General features: G+C 40.0%; 1 protein-coding gene across 1 annotated transcript; it reads right to left on the bottom strand.

Annotated features, from left to right (window-relative positions):
* Positions 1-4,238: 4,238 nt before the first annotated feature.
* gpc2 (glypican 2) lies at positions 4,239-18,063 on the bottom strand. The gene is made up of 11 exons (XM_069694175.1): positions 17,571-18,063; positions 15,648-15,806; positions 14,394-14,528; positions 13,211-13,386; positions 12,972-13,052; positions 12,278-12,443; positions 11,356-11,486; positions 9,963-10,109; positions 9,019-9,155; positions 7,144-7,316; positions 4,239-7,019 (listed from the first exon to the last, which is right to left on the bottom strand). The coding sequence occupies exons 1-11, from the start codon at positions 17,746-17,748 to the stop codon at positions 6,745-6,747; spliced, it is 1,758 nt and encodes a 585-aa protein (XP_069550276.1). The 5' UTR covers positions 17,749-18,063; the 3' UTR covers positions 4,239-6,744.
* Positions 18,064-18,232: the final 169 nt, after the last annotated feature.

Here is an 18,232-nt window from a genome sequence, read left to right on the forward strand (position 1 = left end):
GCTCAGCAGGTGTGTCATCCCGCGTCGTTCATCAAAACAAAAATGGATTAATATTAACTAAGGTTATCAACCATAAAATTGAACCGTGCAGCTTTGTTGGGATAGTGATCAATTTCTCGCCACCACACCTTGTTTGTGTGAGTGTACAGTGAGCCGGTTACCACCTGCTAGGGCCAATCCGTTTTCTATGAGGGTTTACACTGCCTGTCCTCCTTGAGAGTACAGCATGAGAACGGGCAGATTGTATATTTTTTAAATAATTATAATGACAAAGCTTTGGCACATGGTCTATCTGACTATCTGTCATTTTCAGACTCATTTTCAGACTCAGGTAAACCAAAATATCCAAAATCCAAAACAGAGTTATGCAAACTGTCTTTTTCGTGGGGGTTCTACCTAATAAGAAAAAGTACATAATTAAAAACAAATCCCCTCAACTGGGGATATGTCTCATTTCTAGACCGGATGGTGTCATTATCATCACGCCCTCTGATGAGGACGTAGCTTTGGAGATCACTGTGACTAACAGGAACGGGGATGACGCACACCAGAGTCACTCAGTCATTATGCTTCCAGATACACTGCACTACTCATCTGTTGTCTACAAAAGAGCAGCAGTGAGTACAGAACAACTTCACTATGAAGATACAGGAGTTTGGTCTGAGGAAACGAGGAAACTGTGGTCGAAATAAGTTGATTGTATGACATGTAATGTTTATTAAAAATGCTGGATGTCTTTGATGGGTCATTTTTGTATATTGATTTGATGTTCGGATATGCATGTGCGTGCTTGTATCCCCAGGAAACACAAGTGAGTTGTACGGCCAATGACAAAGGAACATTGATAGACTGTGAACTGGGAAAGCCCCTCCAAAAAGATGCTGAGGTGAGAAGCCTCGATTAGCTTCCTCCATCTTGGTGTCACCATTTGCAGTGTTTGATGGTTTTTTTTAAATTTCTTTCAGGTTACTTTTTATGCCATACTCACAACTTCCGGCATTTCACTCAGTACAAAACATGTCAACGTCACCCTGCAGCTTCAGACGTGAGTAGACTGGTCAGGGTGGTACTTGGCACCAGTTAATGGTCATTGGGCCGCGAATGATTATGAATTAACATGTTATTCCTGTGATGTAGGACAAGTGTGCAGACCATACAGCCAGTTGAGGCTTTAGCCAAAGTGGTGTTTGAGCTTGAGTTGCAAGTATATGGGTAGGTACTGCTCGTTGTCTATATTGTTTTCTTATGCAATTATTGTCTGTTATTTTATTGTTTTGTTTTTTGGAGAAAAAAAATCGCAAAGGGGTGTTTCAAAAAGCTTGTAACAATAAATGTGTTCCTACAAAATGCATTAAACGGTTTGGATTGATAGATGAAGATGACTAATGATAATAAATAATGTCTGTTTCTTCATCAGGCTCGCCAGGCCGTCCCAAGTGTCATTTGGTGAGAACTTGATTGGTAAAAGTGCCATAAAATCAGTGGATGAAATTGGAACCTCAGTTCAATATGAATTTAGGGTGAGGTGTTATTTGTTGCTGATGGAAAATGTATTTAGTCACTTCAAAAAAAAAATTCACCCACGGATCAAAAGAGAAGTCAAGTCATTTTTCTTAACAGATAACAAATTTGGGCAGACCACTGAAGTCTTTTGCAAATGTATCACTGAACATCTTCTGGCCGAAGGAGAACTCTTTGGGAAAGTGGCTTCTGTACTTGAATCATATCAGCAGTAAAGATTTGCAGTCTGTCCCCTGCTCACCTGTAAACGAGGTCAACCCACTTAAACATGTAAAGGTAATAGAAATATGGCACATTTTGGGGTCATTGTTCAAAATAGAAACCATGCTTGTCATAAACATATCTAAACTAATGAACCGATGTTGGATTTTAAGGGTTGGCACACTCCAGCGAGGCAAAGACGTGAAGCGGAACATGAAGCCCTCTCCACTGATGGATTCACATTTCTTCCAACAAAAAGAAAATACAAAACATTGGTAGGAAATTGTCATTATTATTGTTATTGTTATGAAGCTGAAAGGTTTAATCAAAGAAAAGGTTGTAGGTTTTCATTTGTCTCAACCCAAACTGTTCTTGTGGTTCTTTTGTATAAGTAAAGGATTATGTAAAGAAAGTGTATGTATGTAAACAGCATAGTGGAGCTCATCACCATCTTCTCTGTGAATCATCTGTTTGATGTCAAATGTCACCATGTGTACTTCAGGCCTGTGTTTCTTCCTTTCAGGCCTGTTCAGATGGACTGAAGTGTGTGGAGATACACTGCCTTCTGCTGGGTCTGAACAGTACTGCACTAATTACTCTGCATTCATACCTTTGAAACACAACATTAACAGAGGTGCTTCAAATGCTTTTTTTTTTTTCCAATATGAATGAGACAATGAATTGTGCAAGGTAACACTGAGATTGGCATTCATTTTTTTTTTTTTAAAGTGGCCATTTTCATATCAAATAACAGTGTGAATCGTCATGAAAGGGATTAAATGTAGAGATGAATCATCAAAATCTCCCAGTTTTATAGCAAGTCTGTGCTCTATTGTTCAGCTGACGGCCCACAGCTTCACTGTCTGCGTTCACTTAGCATTGCTTTTGGCACATGTGCAGGCCAGTGATGCTAAACACATCCCTGCCTGTGATTTCACTGATATTCAGGTGAGGATTAGAAACACAGCAACAAAATCTGTAAAAACAAACAACAACATGACTATAAACAATCCAGGTTACTAACTTTTAAGAAAAATTAACTCTTCAAGTGTTTCATGAGGGAGGAATACACACCATGTTGTGGTGAACAACGTTTAACTCCACAGGGGTCCTTTAATTTCAGAACCGTTTATTGTTGTCACCAAAAGGCCCAAAAAAGAAAAGTTCCTGCAGGGTTTAAATCTTTTAGCTTTGTGGCTCGCCCTGTTGCCAGCCTGTCCATCAATATTACTCTACTACAACCACTCACTCATTTATTTTTCCTCTCCCATTTAGGATTACAGCTCTTTGAACTACCTTGACATTGTTGTAGATGTGACTATGAGTCTGACCAGTTCTCAGGAGAACATTGGAATTAAACCAGAGAAGGCCAAGACACAGGTAAATCCCTTGTTTTAAAACTATTAAAATAAAAGATTTTGTTGGAATATAAAGTTATTGTTATTATATTAAGCTACCCGTTGGGTTTGGGCAGTGAATAAATGTAGAGAAATATTAGGTACCATCATATTGTATGTGACATTGCAGTATAAACAGCTTTTCCGAGGTTCCTGCAGTCTAAACATATACAAATATATTGATTGATTTTGAGTCTGAACATATAATTTCATTGTCCGTAGATAAGACTGACAGTGTTCCTTGAGAAAAAGACAAAATTCTTCACCAAAATTGCATGGTGGATAATCTTCCTGACAGTCATTGCATTGCTGCTGTTGTTGGGTGTTTCTTGGCATCTTGTTGTAGAAGTTAACAAATAATATGAAGATGTATAACAGAGTTGGTAGAAAGTTGAGCCAAAACAGCTATGGGAAATTTATTTCTAGCATAATACTGTTATTTCCTGTATCCATATTTCTTGAAGTTCTTTTATTTCATTGATCCAGTCGTCTATTTTAGCCGACTGTTCAGTTGTAATTTTCTGATTTCTGCATCCATTCTCAAGTCTTTATACAGTCTCTATATTTCAATGCGCTGAATTAAAAAAACAAGCTCTAAAATATACAGGGTCAGTAGTTAGTCAATTGTTTCAATTCAGTCTCCCCATTTTTGAAGAATTTGAAGCTCTATATTTTCTATCTGTCTTTCAAGTTAGCAGTAATGGCAAGATTTTCCAGCTGTTGTGGACAATTAAGCTGAATTTAACTCTGACCATAGTTTATCTACTAAATTATGAATAATATGTATCCAAAATATAGTATTTTGATTGCCTCAATGTGAAAGCACTCAAGTGTGGTGCAGATCTAGGTAATGCTTTTATAGATTTATTGACTGTGTATTGAGCCAATTGTCACTATAAGTTATGAATTAATGTACCTTATAAAAACATTATTTACTGCCTCAGTAAATGTAGTATGTTAATTGTTGCAATGACTCTCTTTTGTCTTGTCAGCGTGGTTACATCCACTGCCTCGCTCACAACAAGAAGCCCTAACACTGACACGGCTCCCCTCAAAGGCTGAAAAGAGAACCAAAGGACCTTTGTAATAATACAGTAATTAAAAAAAAACATCAACTACTTTTTTTTTTTTTTTTAATGAAGCAGAAAATATCACTTGTTTGATACCAAAAAACTGTTACAACAACATGAAAAAAAGTTGTGCTATACTTTCACCATGAAGGAATGTGTGAGTAGTGGGAAGGGATGAGAGGTTTTACTAAAGATCAACTTTTCTGAAGTTCAGTGGAAATACTGCAGCCGCTATCGAAGGACCAATGATCATTGAAAACAACACGGCTGCTTCCGAAATACTGTGAAACACTTTTTTTCATTTGTGTTTGTGCAATATAATACTGTGTGTAGTGAAGTCTTGTACTAGGCTCCTACTGTCTTGGAAGGCTTTCATTCCAAACTGACATAACCTCTGACTGCTGGCATCAATCACATACTACTGAATTTACGTCTTTCACTGAGCATTTTCAAAGGAGTGCCAGAAAAAACATTTTAATATTTTTGGCAAAAACAGATATGTTTTAGAATGAAACCCTTCTCAAGCGTTTCCTCATATTGTGCAGGTATAATAGTCCAAATTACAAGTGTCATTCTGTTACAACCAAGTGGGATTTCACAATTCTTCATTCAACAGAAGTGTCCTTTCACAGCATTTTTACATTTTTTTATACCATCAGTGTCCCTGTTCTCTTCTGGGGTCCTGCAAACTGACTTTCCAGATCTGTTCAGTTCAACATTTTGGGAAATATGCACATTTACTTTAGTCCAGTGGTAACAACTTGGACCTACCAGCCCCTCCAAAACACAAAATAACATGTTATACACTGTTTAACACAATTTATTATCCATGCAAAAACTGAAGTGAAAAAATGATAGTGGGGTTATAAACTGGACTATTTTTGTATCCAGTTTCCTCTACTTGGCTCCCAGCCAAGAAATAGTGTGGCACACAACCCCTGTAAAACAGTCCATTGTCGTTTTTACACATATGAAATATATTTAACAAGGCAAATGTGAATTTGTGTTTAATTTGCTGGTCTGTAGATTTAATTCCTTTCAGACAGAGCCAGGCAGGCAGTTTTCCCGCATTTACAATCTCTGTGCTAAGTTAATCAGCTGCTGGATGCATCTTCACATTTCTTTATTTTTTTAATCAATCTTTTCATCCAATTCTCTCCAAATGAAACATATTTCCCAAAATGTCAAACTAATACTTTCAGCTCACTCTCCTTTCTTAGTCTGTACATGATGACAACCCCCCTCATACTTTGCTTTCTTTCTTGAATATTTTCGGATCTCATCTTCATCATAACACATTCACCAAATAAAAAATGAAGAGCCATTGTCTCAGAGTTCTTGACATCGTTTGTCTTTCTGTAACCATTCAATCTAATGTTATACCACATCATGATTCCATTCACCTTTTGTTGCTTTTAGGAAAAACAAGTAGAAAAACGCATTATTAAAAACATCCCAAAATCTTCTCAACATGACCTCGGAGCTGTAACTTGAAACCAGAACATATAACAAACAATATAAAATCACCATACAAACACACAATCACACACAGTACTCCTTAACAATCTCTGATTAAGACAAAAGACACCAGAAAAACAAACTACAGCTGATAATAAACGTTTTGTTAATGGTGTGATAATATTCCAAAGTTATTGATTTACAAAAAGTATTGATGAATACAAGTAGACTTTTGTTTTTTAACCAGAGAAAGTTAAAGACAAACTTCTTTTAGCAGATAAAACACTCAACCTTTGCCTTGAAATGATAATAACAGTAGGAAAAACATAATATTACAAATAAATTAAAATTATCAATATATTACATTAATACAAGCAACTCAAATCAGTTTGAGCTTTTACATTCAAATCAGCTCCTTGTTTGGTTTTACTTTTGCCTCTTTTTTTTTTTCTTCAAATTTCCGAGTCAAAACACAGAGGTTTAATGGAGCGAGTAAATTAAAACTACAGGATAAAAAATGAACAAAATGAACCGCAGCCCGACTGAAACCAAATCAATTAAATTAATGAACTGAGTTCCAGGAAAAAGTCAGCCAACAAATACACTCAGATCAGATCAGCTGCTCATTGAAACTACACAGTCATTACTGGCACTAATCTCTACCTCAAAGACCACCAAACCATCAGCTCCATCACCTGAACGTGCTGTCAATTCACTTGATAATATAAAATGGTTGTTAACGTTTTAAACACCCGCACATCATACCATTCAGCATCAGATTCCGATAGATCAAACATCTCAAAATTGGCACGAAAAAAAATGTCAGTTCTTATTAAGTTTTGTTTGAAATTATCAACGCGTGGTCATGTCTCTTATTTTTTGTTTTGTTTTTTGCTTGGGGAGTAGGAAAAATATTGACTTTAACCTTTTTATTTAGTGCTGTAAACAGGTTTTGGATTATTGCTAAATTAGCCTGTTTTGTTTGTTTGTTTTCTGCTGGTGAAATCAAATGGAATGGTATTACATTTTTCTTCATTGTGTGCTTCAGACTCCAGCATGACAGAATATTCCCTTCACCTCCAACCTGTAATAACCAGCTATCTCCACATGGGGGCAACAGTGACCATGAAAGGTAAAGACAACAAAGGAACCAGAGGGAGGGTAAGCAGACTGGCTGCAGATCTGCGTCCATGGCCGTTGTTTCTGTTCCACTTGGGCCCATTTTTGTCTCGGCCTCGAGGAGGCTTTCCAGGATTGGAGGCGGGGTTACGTGGCGGTTTGCTGTAGGGCGGAGAGTAAGGCCCGTAACCTGGCCAATCATCATTGTACCTTTCACCTTGATCCCCACCCCCTGAGCCACTGCCCTCTTCACCTGAAACAAGGCAAGAGATTTCCAAATTCATTTGTGAAGTGTAAAAAAGAAAGTGCTAAGGTTAATGAACAAACTCCTTTATGAATTTATACATATATCATTTTTGACTGTCAGGAACACTCACTGTCCATGAAGTCCATGTCCTGTCCGCTCTGAGCGTGCCTCAGTTTGTTGGTCACCACCCTCAGTTCCATGATCAGCTGTCTGGTCCTCACATCTGGACGGGCGATGTCCACCTCCACCTCAGGGTTGTTGATCTGGCTGACGAGCCCGTCACCTGTCACATCCGGGAGGTACCTAAGCGTGCACACACACAGGCATGAATGCATATAGTTTATTCTCGCATTAACCATGCTGTTTATAAGGGGAGAAACTTATTCTCCACCATTAAATCGCAGAAATGTAATGAAAGAAACCCATAAAGTAATTGAATTTGGCATGGCAGACTGTATTAGCTTTTCTAATGTGAACAAATCTATGTTTCTTGAGCTGCCTGCTGTTTCCTGACACACAGTGTGGCTCTAAAGATGGTTATGGTTGATCAGCCCCCCACTTTGGTTAGGACTCAAATTTCTCAAGAGCTATCTGATGGATTTGCCTTGACATTCACGGTCCCAGAGGATGAATCCTGATGATTTTGGTCATCGCCTGACTGTCTGCCGCCAGCGGATTTACATTTTTAGAAACTCTCTAAGCAGCTACTGGTTGGATTTATATGAAATGTGGTACAATTGTTGGGGAGTTACTAGTTAATGGTAGCAGCATTATGTAGTTCAATTACCAAATAATAGTAATTGTAATCAGTTACTGAGAAAAACATTGTTAATAAATTATAGTTACTCTTCAAAATGTTGGTGATTACAAAGTTGTTGTTTTTTTGTAAAAAGCTTATATGTAAACTATAATATTCATTCTGTTGCTTTATATTTTTCTGATGAGCAGGAATTCCTTCTGTCTACGTCTAGACCGGCTCCTTTCATTTGGCAGTATGTACTTCAAAGTTTGAGCATTGTTTTTATTTGTTTCTCTTTTTTTAAATATGCACTGCCTCTCGCCTGCCAATCAAATCAATGTGCATTACTCCAAGCAACCATGCTGAGGCTGTGGCCGTGTTGTCGGACAAGAACACCTTTCACTATTACTCGCCCCGTTTAAAACATTTGTTAGAAAAGTCATCAAAAAGTCATCAATTAGCAAAAAGTAAACAAAAGATTAAGGAACATTACACTGGTAAAGTCATTAGTTAAGTCATTAGTTACATTACTTATTACATTTTTAATAGGATAACTTGTAATCTGCAACCTATTACATTTCAAAAGTAAACTTCCCAAGACTGACAATATTTAATAACTGTGATGCATTCACTTAAATTTGGCGTCATCATCAGGTTAAAACATTTACATTAAAAGCTGCACCGTATTTCCTTAAAACTACAAAAAAAATGTATTCATGTTTTCTGATAAAAGTTCAAAAAAGTTGTTTTTTTCACTGGTTTACTTAGTGTAAGTACTGTATCCCATTTTAGCAAAGAATGATGATGAGTAATGTGATATGTTTATATTTTTGACTGAGTTATTTATAGCAGTATAAATTGTGATCCCATCACTTGTCTTGCTGATGTCCCACTTTGTTATTAAATCTGTTAAGGTGGGTGTGGATTAATTGGAAGTGTTGGCTAAGGCAGTTGGAATATCAAAGACACCAAATCTGCCGTTATGCAGACAGACTCATTTATCTTTGTATCTCTCACACAACACACAGGACTCCACCGTGTCTCTACACCAGCTCTGATACATGGTGTGTGCTGTATCTGTGTGCATAAAGGCAAACAGACCCACGCAGAGAGCATGTGGGTGACTGGTGGTGGCAAAATTAAATAAACTCAGTTCCATCTGTTGCATCCTTCCACCTCTGCACCATCACTCACTCCTCCTCCTCTGCCTCTACTAACCCCCCTCCCCCCCTCCTCCCTTCAGCCCTTTGCTCTGATCTTGCTCACCTCCCCCGGGTCTGCCCGTTCCAGCAGCGATCCTCATTAGTGACGTCGGCAGCCATCTTCTCGTCGTTGCAGATGGTGTGTGGGAGGGACACCCAGAACTCCCGCATGGGCCGCAGTCGCTCCTTCAGCTCGGTAACCTGTGTGGAGGTGGAAGGAAATTGGTTATGACTCAGACCTGGTTTGAAAGTATCCTTGTTTTGTATGGAAGCTGTAGTGCTGATGAAAAACTGACATGACACTGCTTCGTGGTCAGTGCTTCAACCACACAGCATTTTCTGTTTTATAAATTGATATAAATCCCTACTATCCTCCCCCTCTCTCCTCGGTTCTTGAGTTCATATGTTTTTCAAACACTTTCATCTTGTAAGACCACTCCAGTCACATGGATGATGTCTGGGCTCTGACCGCTGCACTCTTTGATAATAGTTGCTTGTACAAAGCTTGGACTTATTTTGTCCTCTTATTTCTTTCTGCTCAGCTCCTGTGTCTGAATCCTGATGCATGTTTGACATTGTGAATTGCAGTTTCAGATCGTCCTCAAACGTCAACCCAAAGCTGACCTGAAGAAAAACATTTCAAATTGATTATATATGAGTATTTTAAAGCTGTGCTAATCAATACCATATCACTCATTGTGTAGTGTAAAAAGTATCATTCATTCAGTATTTTTAACTCATCAGCAGTTTCCTTTAACTTCGCAGAGGGTTTTAGCATCTTTCAGCTCATTGTTTTTACTTCTTTACTTTACTTTAGTGTTTTGTTTCACTCTCTCAGCACTCATTAGGGTCACTTTTAAGTTAAAAAAAAAAAAAAAAAAACCTCTAAAAGCCTAATGTATGCTACCTGTCCAGCACCAAACAGCAGATATGCAAAGTCAGTAATTAGCTGGTGAACATCTGCGTGCACTTAAAGCTAACGTATTTGCTCCACTGTTTCTTTCTCACCAGACGGTCCAGGTTTGTGCCTGCAGCAGTGGTGGGTTTCTCTTCAGGTGTGTACGTGCGGAAGGGCCTCCTGTTGCTTCCTGACTCTTTGGGTGAGCGTTTGGACCTTGCTGGAGCTGGCCGGGGATTTCCGCAACCTTGGAACACCTGAGGTAAACAACAACAAAGCAACGCCACTGTAAACAGCTTTGTAATGAGTAATTTTAGGTTTACCACAACCATGCAATAATATAAAGAAATTGGATATTCTTAAACGGATACTGTATAGCCTCCAGAACATAGCTTGTCATAAAATGTTGAAAATATATATTTTTTTATCACACACACTCTCCTTTGACCTGTGTTGTAACCCTCTGCTTCATTTAGCAATTATTTTGTGGCCACTATGGCTTCAGAATTCGCGTCCCAAAAGCGACCTTTATTGTTTTCTTTTCTCTCTCTATGAAAACCTCAAAAAGATTATTGTTATTACATTATGATTATTTTTCCCAACAGCCTCTGACAACACCCCGAGATCAGGTGCAAAGCAGTTATTTATCCTTTTGAGAGAATCAAAGTGTTTTAATCGTGACGCTGTAGGATACAACCATACAGTAATTCAAGGTTCTGTGCTGTTTTTTTAAGGTCACTTTAATAAAAGCTGAAGAAGGGAGTCAGTGGGGTTTCTGAATCAAAACTTAGCTCCCAGAAAACCAGAGTCTACCCCAAAAAGGTTGCAACTGAAACGTAACAATGAACACTGTTGAAAAGGTTTTCTATAATCTCAATTGTCATAATTTCACAAACTCTGGACACTGGCCTGCTATACTCACACCTCGGCTCAATGGAACATTATGGAACATTACACAGGGGAGCTGGTAAAGTCTATTTAATGTCCTGTCCAAGTAATTTGGACATTTGCATTCTCACAAACAGCCCCTCTGTGTAATGTCAGGAGAAGTTAAGGGTTGTAGTGCATGTGTGAAAGCATCTTTGATCACCTGCAAACCTACAACCCACCTACAAAGCCAGCCTGTAAAGGCCTGTTCCTCAAAGCACTGCCACCACAAACCAGGACCTCTTCTGTTTCAAAGAGGATGTGGGTGTCTCTCTGGTGGATTCACTCCTGGGATGTCTGGCGTGTGTTAATAATCCTTTGAGGCTGTCATGCTCTCTGTGTATAATCCCTGTCAATTTATACTGAATCCTGTCTCATTAAGAAGATTAAAGTTAAAATTAAACACTAATTAAGATTATAGCTTTGATTTATAACAGTGGATTACTGACAGCAGATGATGATTATAATGCACTCTCAAAGGTTCAGTAAAACGATTTTGTTAACATTTTGCAAAGGCCACTAAAATGCATCAGTGTTCATTTTATTTTCCTTTTCATGTCCTTATCTCTTTCTTACCTTATTGGAGATGCCAACACTGTTTTCCTGCATGTGCATAATGGCCTCTGACACTTTCACAGAGATGGAGTCGGCTGCAAGCTCCATGTTAAATGGCCCCTCCAACTTCTCCGAAATCTGGTACAGAGCATCTAAAAGAGGAGAAAGCAGGAGACAAAGAGAGAGATGACAGGGGGAAAAAGTTTTCTATGATTACAATTGTTCTCATTGTCTGGTAATACATGCAAAGAAAACCTCTCTGTTGGTGGCCTATTGCACACCTTGATAAATGTCAAGATAATAGTTCCCTGTGCCTAGAATCTCTCACTGGCCAACCAGCGAAAAGGGTTTGATTTACATCTCTTAAGGAGGCGTTCAGTATGATCAGGAAGCAAGCCATCATCATATAAAGAGAATTGTGAAAAAGAGAGGAGAATGGTAGTTGGAGAAAAAGCGGTATATGAGGGTAAAATGTGTTTGAGTGCGGATGGAGGGATGAAAGGTAAGAGGAAGCAGTGCACATGAAAAGAGAAAATAAATGGAGGGAATGTATGGGTTTGATGAAAGGGGAAAGGAAACACGGGAAGACAGATCAATTGTGAAGGAGCAGAGAGGCATGAATGATTAATGGAGGAGGAATTCATTATGGGAAAAGGAAGTGCAAGTAAATCAGTGACAGGCGCAATTAAAAGGATTCTACTTTTAGGTATGCTCAGTTTAATAATGATAATAATTCAAAAAGCTGTCAATTCATTTGGGTGCCGACATTTTTGCTTAAGGATCTAAAATCATTGAAACTTAAGGTTTTGAGATGCGAGCGCTTTAGCCGAAATACTGAAACCAAGAACATAATAAATTTATCATCACTTGACCCTACTCTGTAAACAACAAATCAGCATGTCTCATTACATATTCCCAAAGCCCGCCCCTTTCCCTCACCCACCAATGAAATTGTTCCATTCTGTGTTCAGGTCAGCCTGATTGGCTAAGCACCCCTTCATCACGTTAAGGCACAGGGAGTGGCAGGGCCGCAGGGAGGGCATGCCTCGGCACAGTGGGCAGTACCACTGACGCATCAGGCCACGCACACACTCTGAATCTGCAGTCAACTGAAAAACAATGCAGTGGAGAAGGTAGAATTAAGAAGACAGCACAGCATCACCATTATTACTGCCACTAAACAATATGTGTTTGTAGCCACAGTTTGAAAACTTTAAACTTTGATGCTTTGAAAACAAGCCCTGTCTCAGTCTGGGTTTCTTTGGATATGGACTCTTTTTGTGCAGGTTCTATAGGACACTTTTTCTTTGCTCCCATGTTTTAATTTTTCATTTGAAATACTGATAGTTAATCTGATCATTTAATGTGGGTAAACAGAACTACTTTGCACTGCCTTAAATGATATGCAGGATTTTTGGATGTAGAGCTATTCAGTAATACACAATATATACAGTTGATTAATAAAATTGTATTTATAATTACATATTAGTTATTTTTAGAAAATAATATGTTTTAATATGCCATTTTTTTCTATAACAAGCTTGTCATGGCACTTTAGACAGCAGAACAATATTCTTTTGGAAAAAAATATGTTGTCCAAAATGAGTGTGAGGGGATTGTGAATAGGAACCACTCACTTTTGTTGCTTTGTTCACAATATCCCGGCCAGTAGCCAAGCCCTGAGATAGTGCTCTAGCTGCGATGAAAGCCCTGGACACCTGAATAGGAAACCAAAGATAACAGAATGAGATCAGTCCCATATTACAGCATACTGTCATTCTACATAACTAGGCACAGTCACATGGTGAGTCTAAGCTACTGTATGTGTTTCTGGTAGAGTGCATTATCAACTGTGTAGACTTTACTGTGTACACACTTGTACACGAAGTTTGCGGGGTACATCCCCAAACGGCTGCAGCTGTTCAGTGTGTTTGCTGACGCACTCCAGGTAGTCCTCACTGAACTGATACTGGGGGTTGACCAGAGAGAAGACCCGCTCCACCAATCGGGACCAGAAATCAGAGAGAACCTCTTGCAGACTTACACTGCCCCCTGTGGACAAAAGAGTAACTGTTAGCATCTGTCAAAATACAGTTTTTCTTCGCTGAGAAATGAAATTCAATCACCACAAGGTGGACACCCACAATTAGTGTCACCAATTTGGCATCTGACCAAATGTGAAGTATGATCGCTATCTCGCCTTGTGTTCCTGAAATTATGGCAATTCGTTCAGACTTCTGAATGGGACATACATGAGGTCACAGTGACCTTTGACCACCAAAAATCTAATCAGCGTATTCTTCGGTCAAAGCAAATGTTGGAGCCAAATTTAAAGATATATGTTGTCTGTTTTTTCCTTCCTTCCTTCCTCCCTTCAGGTGTGCTCGGGTGTTGGTACAGTGTGTATGCATCTCTCCCATCTGCAGTCTACTATACAACCTCAAATTAGCCATACATGCTGTTTGGCAGACAAAGACAGGTTGACTAAGCACAAACAGCCTGCAGATGGACTCGACAGTGAGCAGCCGCCACGCCAAAACAGAGCAATCCGGAACAGAAATAGAAACGGTCTGGCATCCGTGGGAATCTGATTCTTTCTCTCTCTCCTTCCAATTCTTTTTGGCATTTGAGGGCGCCTCAAAAGACAATGATGCTTTTTCAGTCCAGAAACTGTGGATTTACCAGAACAGGGAAATGGACTGATAGAAATAGACTAAACCGTCAGTGCAGCAAGGAATTATTACAGCTCCTCACCAGAGTGCTTTATTATCTTTAATCAGACTAACACCAAGCAGGTTTGTTTTTTTTAAATGTGCAGTTATTTATCCCTCCTGGTGGGGCTGGAGGCCAGAGTAGACTACAAAAGCCAGGTGCTGTCCCTGAATAGATGTGTCCTGAAACCGTTTCCTCCATTTGTTTGATGACAGCTAAACCACCAAGAACGCTCCGAAGCTTAAGTGTTTTATAATGTAGATCCAATCCAGCTCCTATCGCCTTTGCAAAGACCGTCTGAATACATTAAACTGAGGCCAGGTGGCTAAAGATGTGATTAAACCAACCAGAATAATATCTGCGGAGCTCCACGAACAGCTCCTGGAAGACGTGTGCGTTCTGAGTGAAGAGCCGGCCGTAGGTCTTGGTAAACATCTGGTTCATGGACTTCTCTGAGAGGTCTATGAGCTCCCTGAAGAACTCTGCACAGAGACAAGAAATGCATAAATTATCATTCACCCACCTTCTTTTCTTCTAGTATCTTTGACAGGTTTGTATGTAGGCGCTCCATCATGCCCTCCCCTCCCCTGAAGTTTTAACAGTTACATCAGATCCTGTACACTGCTAAATGAGTGTAACGTGTTCTCTATTTAAAATCCATCTTTAAGACTCATCTGCAGTCTCCCACTCCTAAAGCGTCTGTACATGACTCATCACATACATTATATAAAAGTATGAGGAGGGAGGGGAAAAAAAGGTGATAGCAGTCCACCGCAAGGAGGAGAGGCTGTGCCGAGCTGTGGCTGCTACAAACCTGCAGCCGTATCAACAGAATCTGAGACAACGAGGGAGAAATTCTCTCAGGACGTTCATGAAACTTGTTCAGCTTTCTAAACTCCTAAAGTGGTACTAAGCTAATTCTATACATGAAGGCGAGTTCACAGGCTGGGGTTAGTCCTACTCAGCCTGTGGAAAAAAAAAGTCTGAGAATCTGATTAACCCTGGTGATGTCATAGTGATGTCATCATGGTTGATTTAGCTTGGGTTAGGAGACTACAGATGTTTAAGAAAAGGCATGCAGTGGTGATGCAAATGTTTAAAAATGTGGGTAAAAACCAGGCAGAAAGAGTCCAGTTAAATGCACTTTTGAGTTGCACTATGGGAAATGTAGTCTCCAGTCTTTCTGTTGATCAAACCTACCAGAGTCAGGATATCTGGGCCTTTGTTGCTACAATTGTGACTGTTATTTTTATAATCAACCTCATGTGACATCATAAAATTTGTGAAATTGCAAAATAAAAATGTATCAAAAATAATTAACATCCACCTGTGATGTGACTTCTGTATCTTGGAGTCAATTTTGTGGCTCAGATATCTCACCATCAGAGTGGAACTGTGCAGTCAGAGGTCCTAAATAAGTTTTCAATCAGCTGTCACTCATTTTTAACTCAGCAGTTGATAAGGGGGAGATAAGGAGAATCAGAGTGTATTTTTTCCTTCCATGGCTTCATTAAGAATACTTGTGTTTTAATCAATTTCAAACTAGATCATGCTACCATTTAAAATCATGATGAATTACTGTACAAGTGTCCGCCTCTTACCATCAAACCTGCGGTGTCTCTGTGTAAAGGTGGTCAAGAGGAACTGGCTGTTGTCCTCGATGCCTTTGAGGAAGTCTCTCTCGCTCTGGAGGGCCAGCGTCTCTTCCATCTGACTGGAGCAGCAGGTGTAGTCCTGAGGACAGAGCCGCAGGTGCTCACCTAAAACCAACGTGAAAAAAAAACAGGACGGAAGAAGAAACAAGGTAAGGATGGATCACACATGTTTAGATAAAGTATAATTACATGCTTTTGCTTTGAATCTGTACAGTAATCTTGGTTTTGTGAAGCACATTGGGCTTTATTTCTAGCTAGAAAGTTATTATTTATACCACAACGCCGACCAAGGCCTCTTTTCAATAATGTCAGTGGCTCCGTTATCAGGTCAAAGCAGATATTTTTAGTGAGAAAGACCATTCCTGAACTCATCAGTCTGTCCATTCGGGAAATCTTATCAAAGATAACGGTGTGATAGAAAATTGTAATTTCCCTGCATGAATTATTCAGCTTCAATCTGTCTTTCTTTGTCAGCTCAGGTTGGGTCTTTGATATGTCTGAGGTAATGATGTATGCAAACGACAACCAGGAGGAGGAGGAGGAGAAGGGGGTGTGTGTGTGTGGTGGGGGGGGGGGAATAACACAGCACTCAGAACGTGGAGAAGGTTTGGATTCTTTGTTACAATCCTTTTACATCCAAAATGAATATTGCAGCTGGTAATACAGTTGAAAGTCTCATTCTCAACTCCACCCTGACTGATGTTCCTCTCTGCCTCTTTTGTTCTCGCTGTGTGTCTCACTATTAGCCCTCTCTCATCCCTCTATTTCCATTTCTAAACTGCCTCCCTTCATCCTTCACTCTCCCGGCCATCTGCTCCCCTGGCCCATGGGACAGTGAGCCAAGACTCAGGCAGTGATAGCTCAACACACGCTCACACACACACACACACACACACACACACACACACACACACACACACAATCAATTCTGCTGTTGCCTCACACACTCAGCTCAATTGCCATGAAATAAAACCTCTGCAAACATACATTTTACTCGCAATTACTTTTAATAGGAGCTCCATGTCTGCCAGGGAGACACGTTCTCTCACTACTAATTTACATGCAAAGCTAAACCTCCAAGAAGTAGACTACACCTTCAGACTCCCACTCACATGGTCAGACATTTTAACAATTTAACATTTCCATCTCGACCCTACTTCCCTTCAACCCCCCCCCCCTTCTCCCTCTATCCTATTCCCTCACATAAACTTCAAATTATCCAAAATCCAACTGCTTGTAATCCACATGATATCTTTTCTTTTTGAAGATAAGATTATCTCCAGTGAGCAGAGCCTAGGGGCATATGCAGGGATTTAAACAGTGAGCCAGTAGGCAAAGACTAATTAGGGGCGAGGTTCTTTGTTGCACCGGTGTTGGCAATTTGCTCATCCCCTTAATCATCCTATTTAAACCGCACAGAGGGGAGGAGGGGGCGGGTGTAACTTGTTTTAAACCACACTCTAGTCTTTCTCTTGAGGAAAACACACCATGATGCTCCTACACTGTCTCTCTGAGAAGTGAGTTTAGAGCCACCTTGTACTTTTCTTGACATCACTTCCAATGACTTGTTGTGTGTCTGGGATCTATGGGACACTTTCCTGCAATATAATATTCCCTTCATGATGTATGCTGTGTCTGTGGTGCTTACTTCGCACTGACCTTAATATGCATCATGTTAATTTTATCCCTGCTCAGACAAATTAGAGCATGCTGACGCGCCTACATTTCTGCTGCGACATCATGTCTTGAATTTTATTTAGAAATTAGCCCAATATTTCATAATAGATGACGGTGTAACTGTTCTGCATGAGTTCAAAGACTCTAATGGTTTAATTTTTTCGTCGCCGCGGGCTGCATGCAGAGTCTTACCGGAGATTTGAGTCATCGGAGCGGTGCCTGTGCTGTACCCCTTCTCCGCGTACACCTGCCGGGTGTCAGAGCAGCTCCTCACCGCTGCAGCCACGGGGCTCCAGGTCCACAACAGGGCAGAGACTGCGTAGAGCAGCACCAGCAGCCGGTACCTGTGGAAAGACAGCCGGGTATCCATCCTCACCGCAGGACTCCAAAACAGACACCGGCTGAGGGGGTGGGTTTATCTAAAACCAGACTATGGGTGCAGCAGGCTTATAAATGAATAAATGACTGGCCGGTTTAGATGCACGCAAAAGTAAAAAGAGTAACAGGATCCCAGTCGTTTGAAACAGTCATAGTTTCCCCCGAAAAGTGCGATTAACATCCGGGCTGGGTTTTTACATCTCGCATATGTTTCCAGTGGCCGTGTCCACTTAATTTGTCCTTCCTGGGAGATCCGCTGTTGTGCGTAAATATAAAGGGAGCGTGAATGAGGCACTCCCGGCGCTCAGCATCATCTGACGCCCAAACTGCGTCAAACTCAAAGGAGGTAGCCAGGGTGATACCGGATAAATAACGGATTTCAAAATAATTTTTGGCAAGTTGAGTTGTATAGTGATAAGGCAATTGAAACGCTGAAATAAAATGTCAATGAAGCACAAGGAAGTATAAGAAGAAAA

The sequence above is a fragment of the Brachyistius frenatus genome, unplaced genomic scaffold (assembly GCF_029030835.1).
Source record: "Brachyistius frenatus isolate BFR_SWC_R1_liver_20210118 unplaced genomic scaffold, ASM2903083v1 Contig_17, whole genome shotgun sequence".
Classification (NCBI taxonomy): Eukaryota; Metazoa; Chordata; class Actinopteri; family Embiotocidae; genus Brachyistius; species Brachyistius frenatus.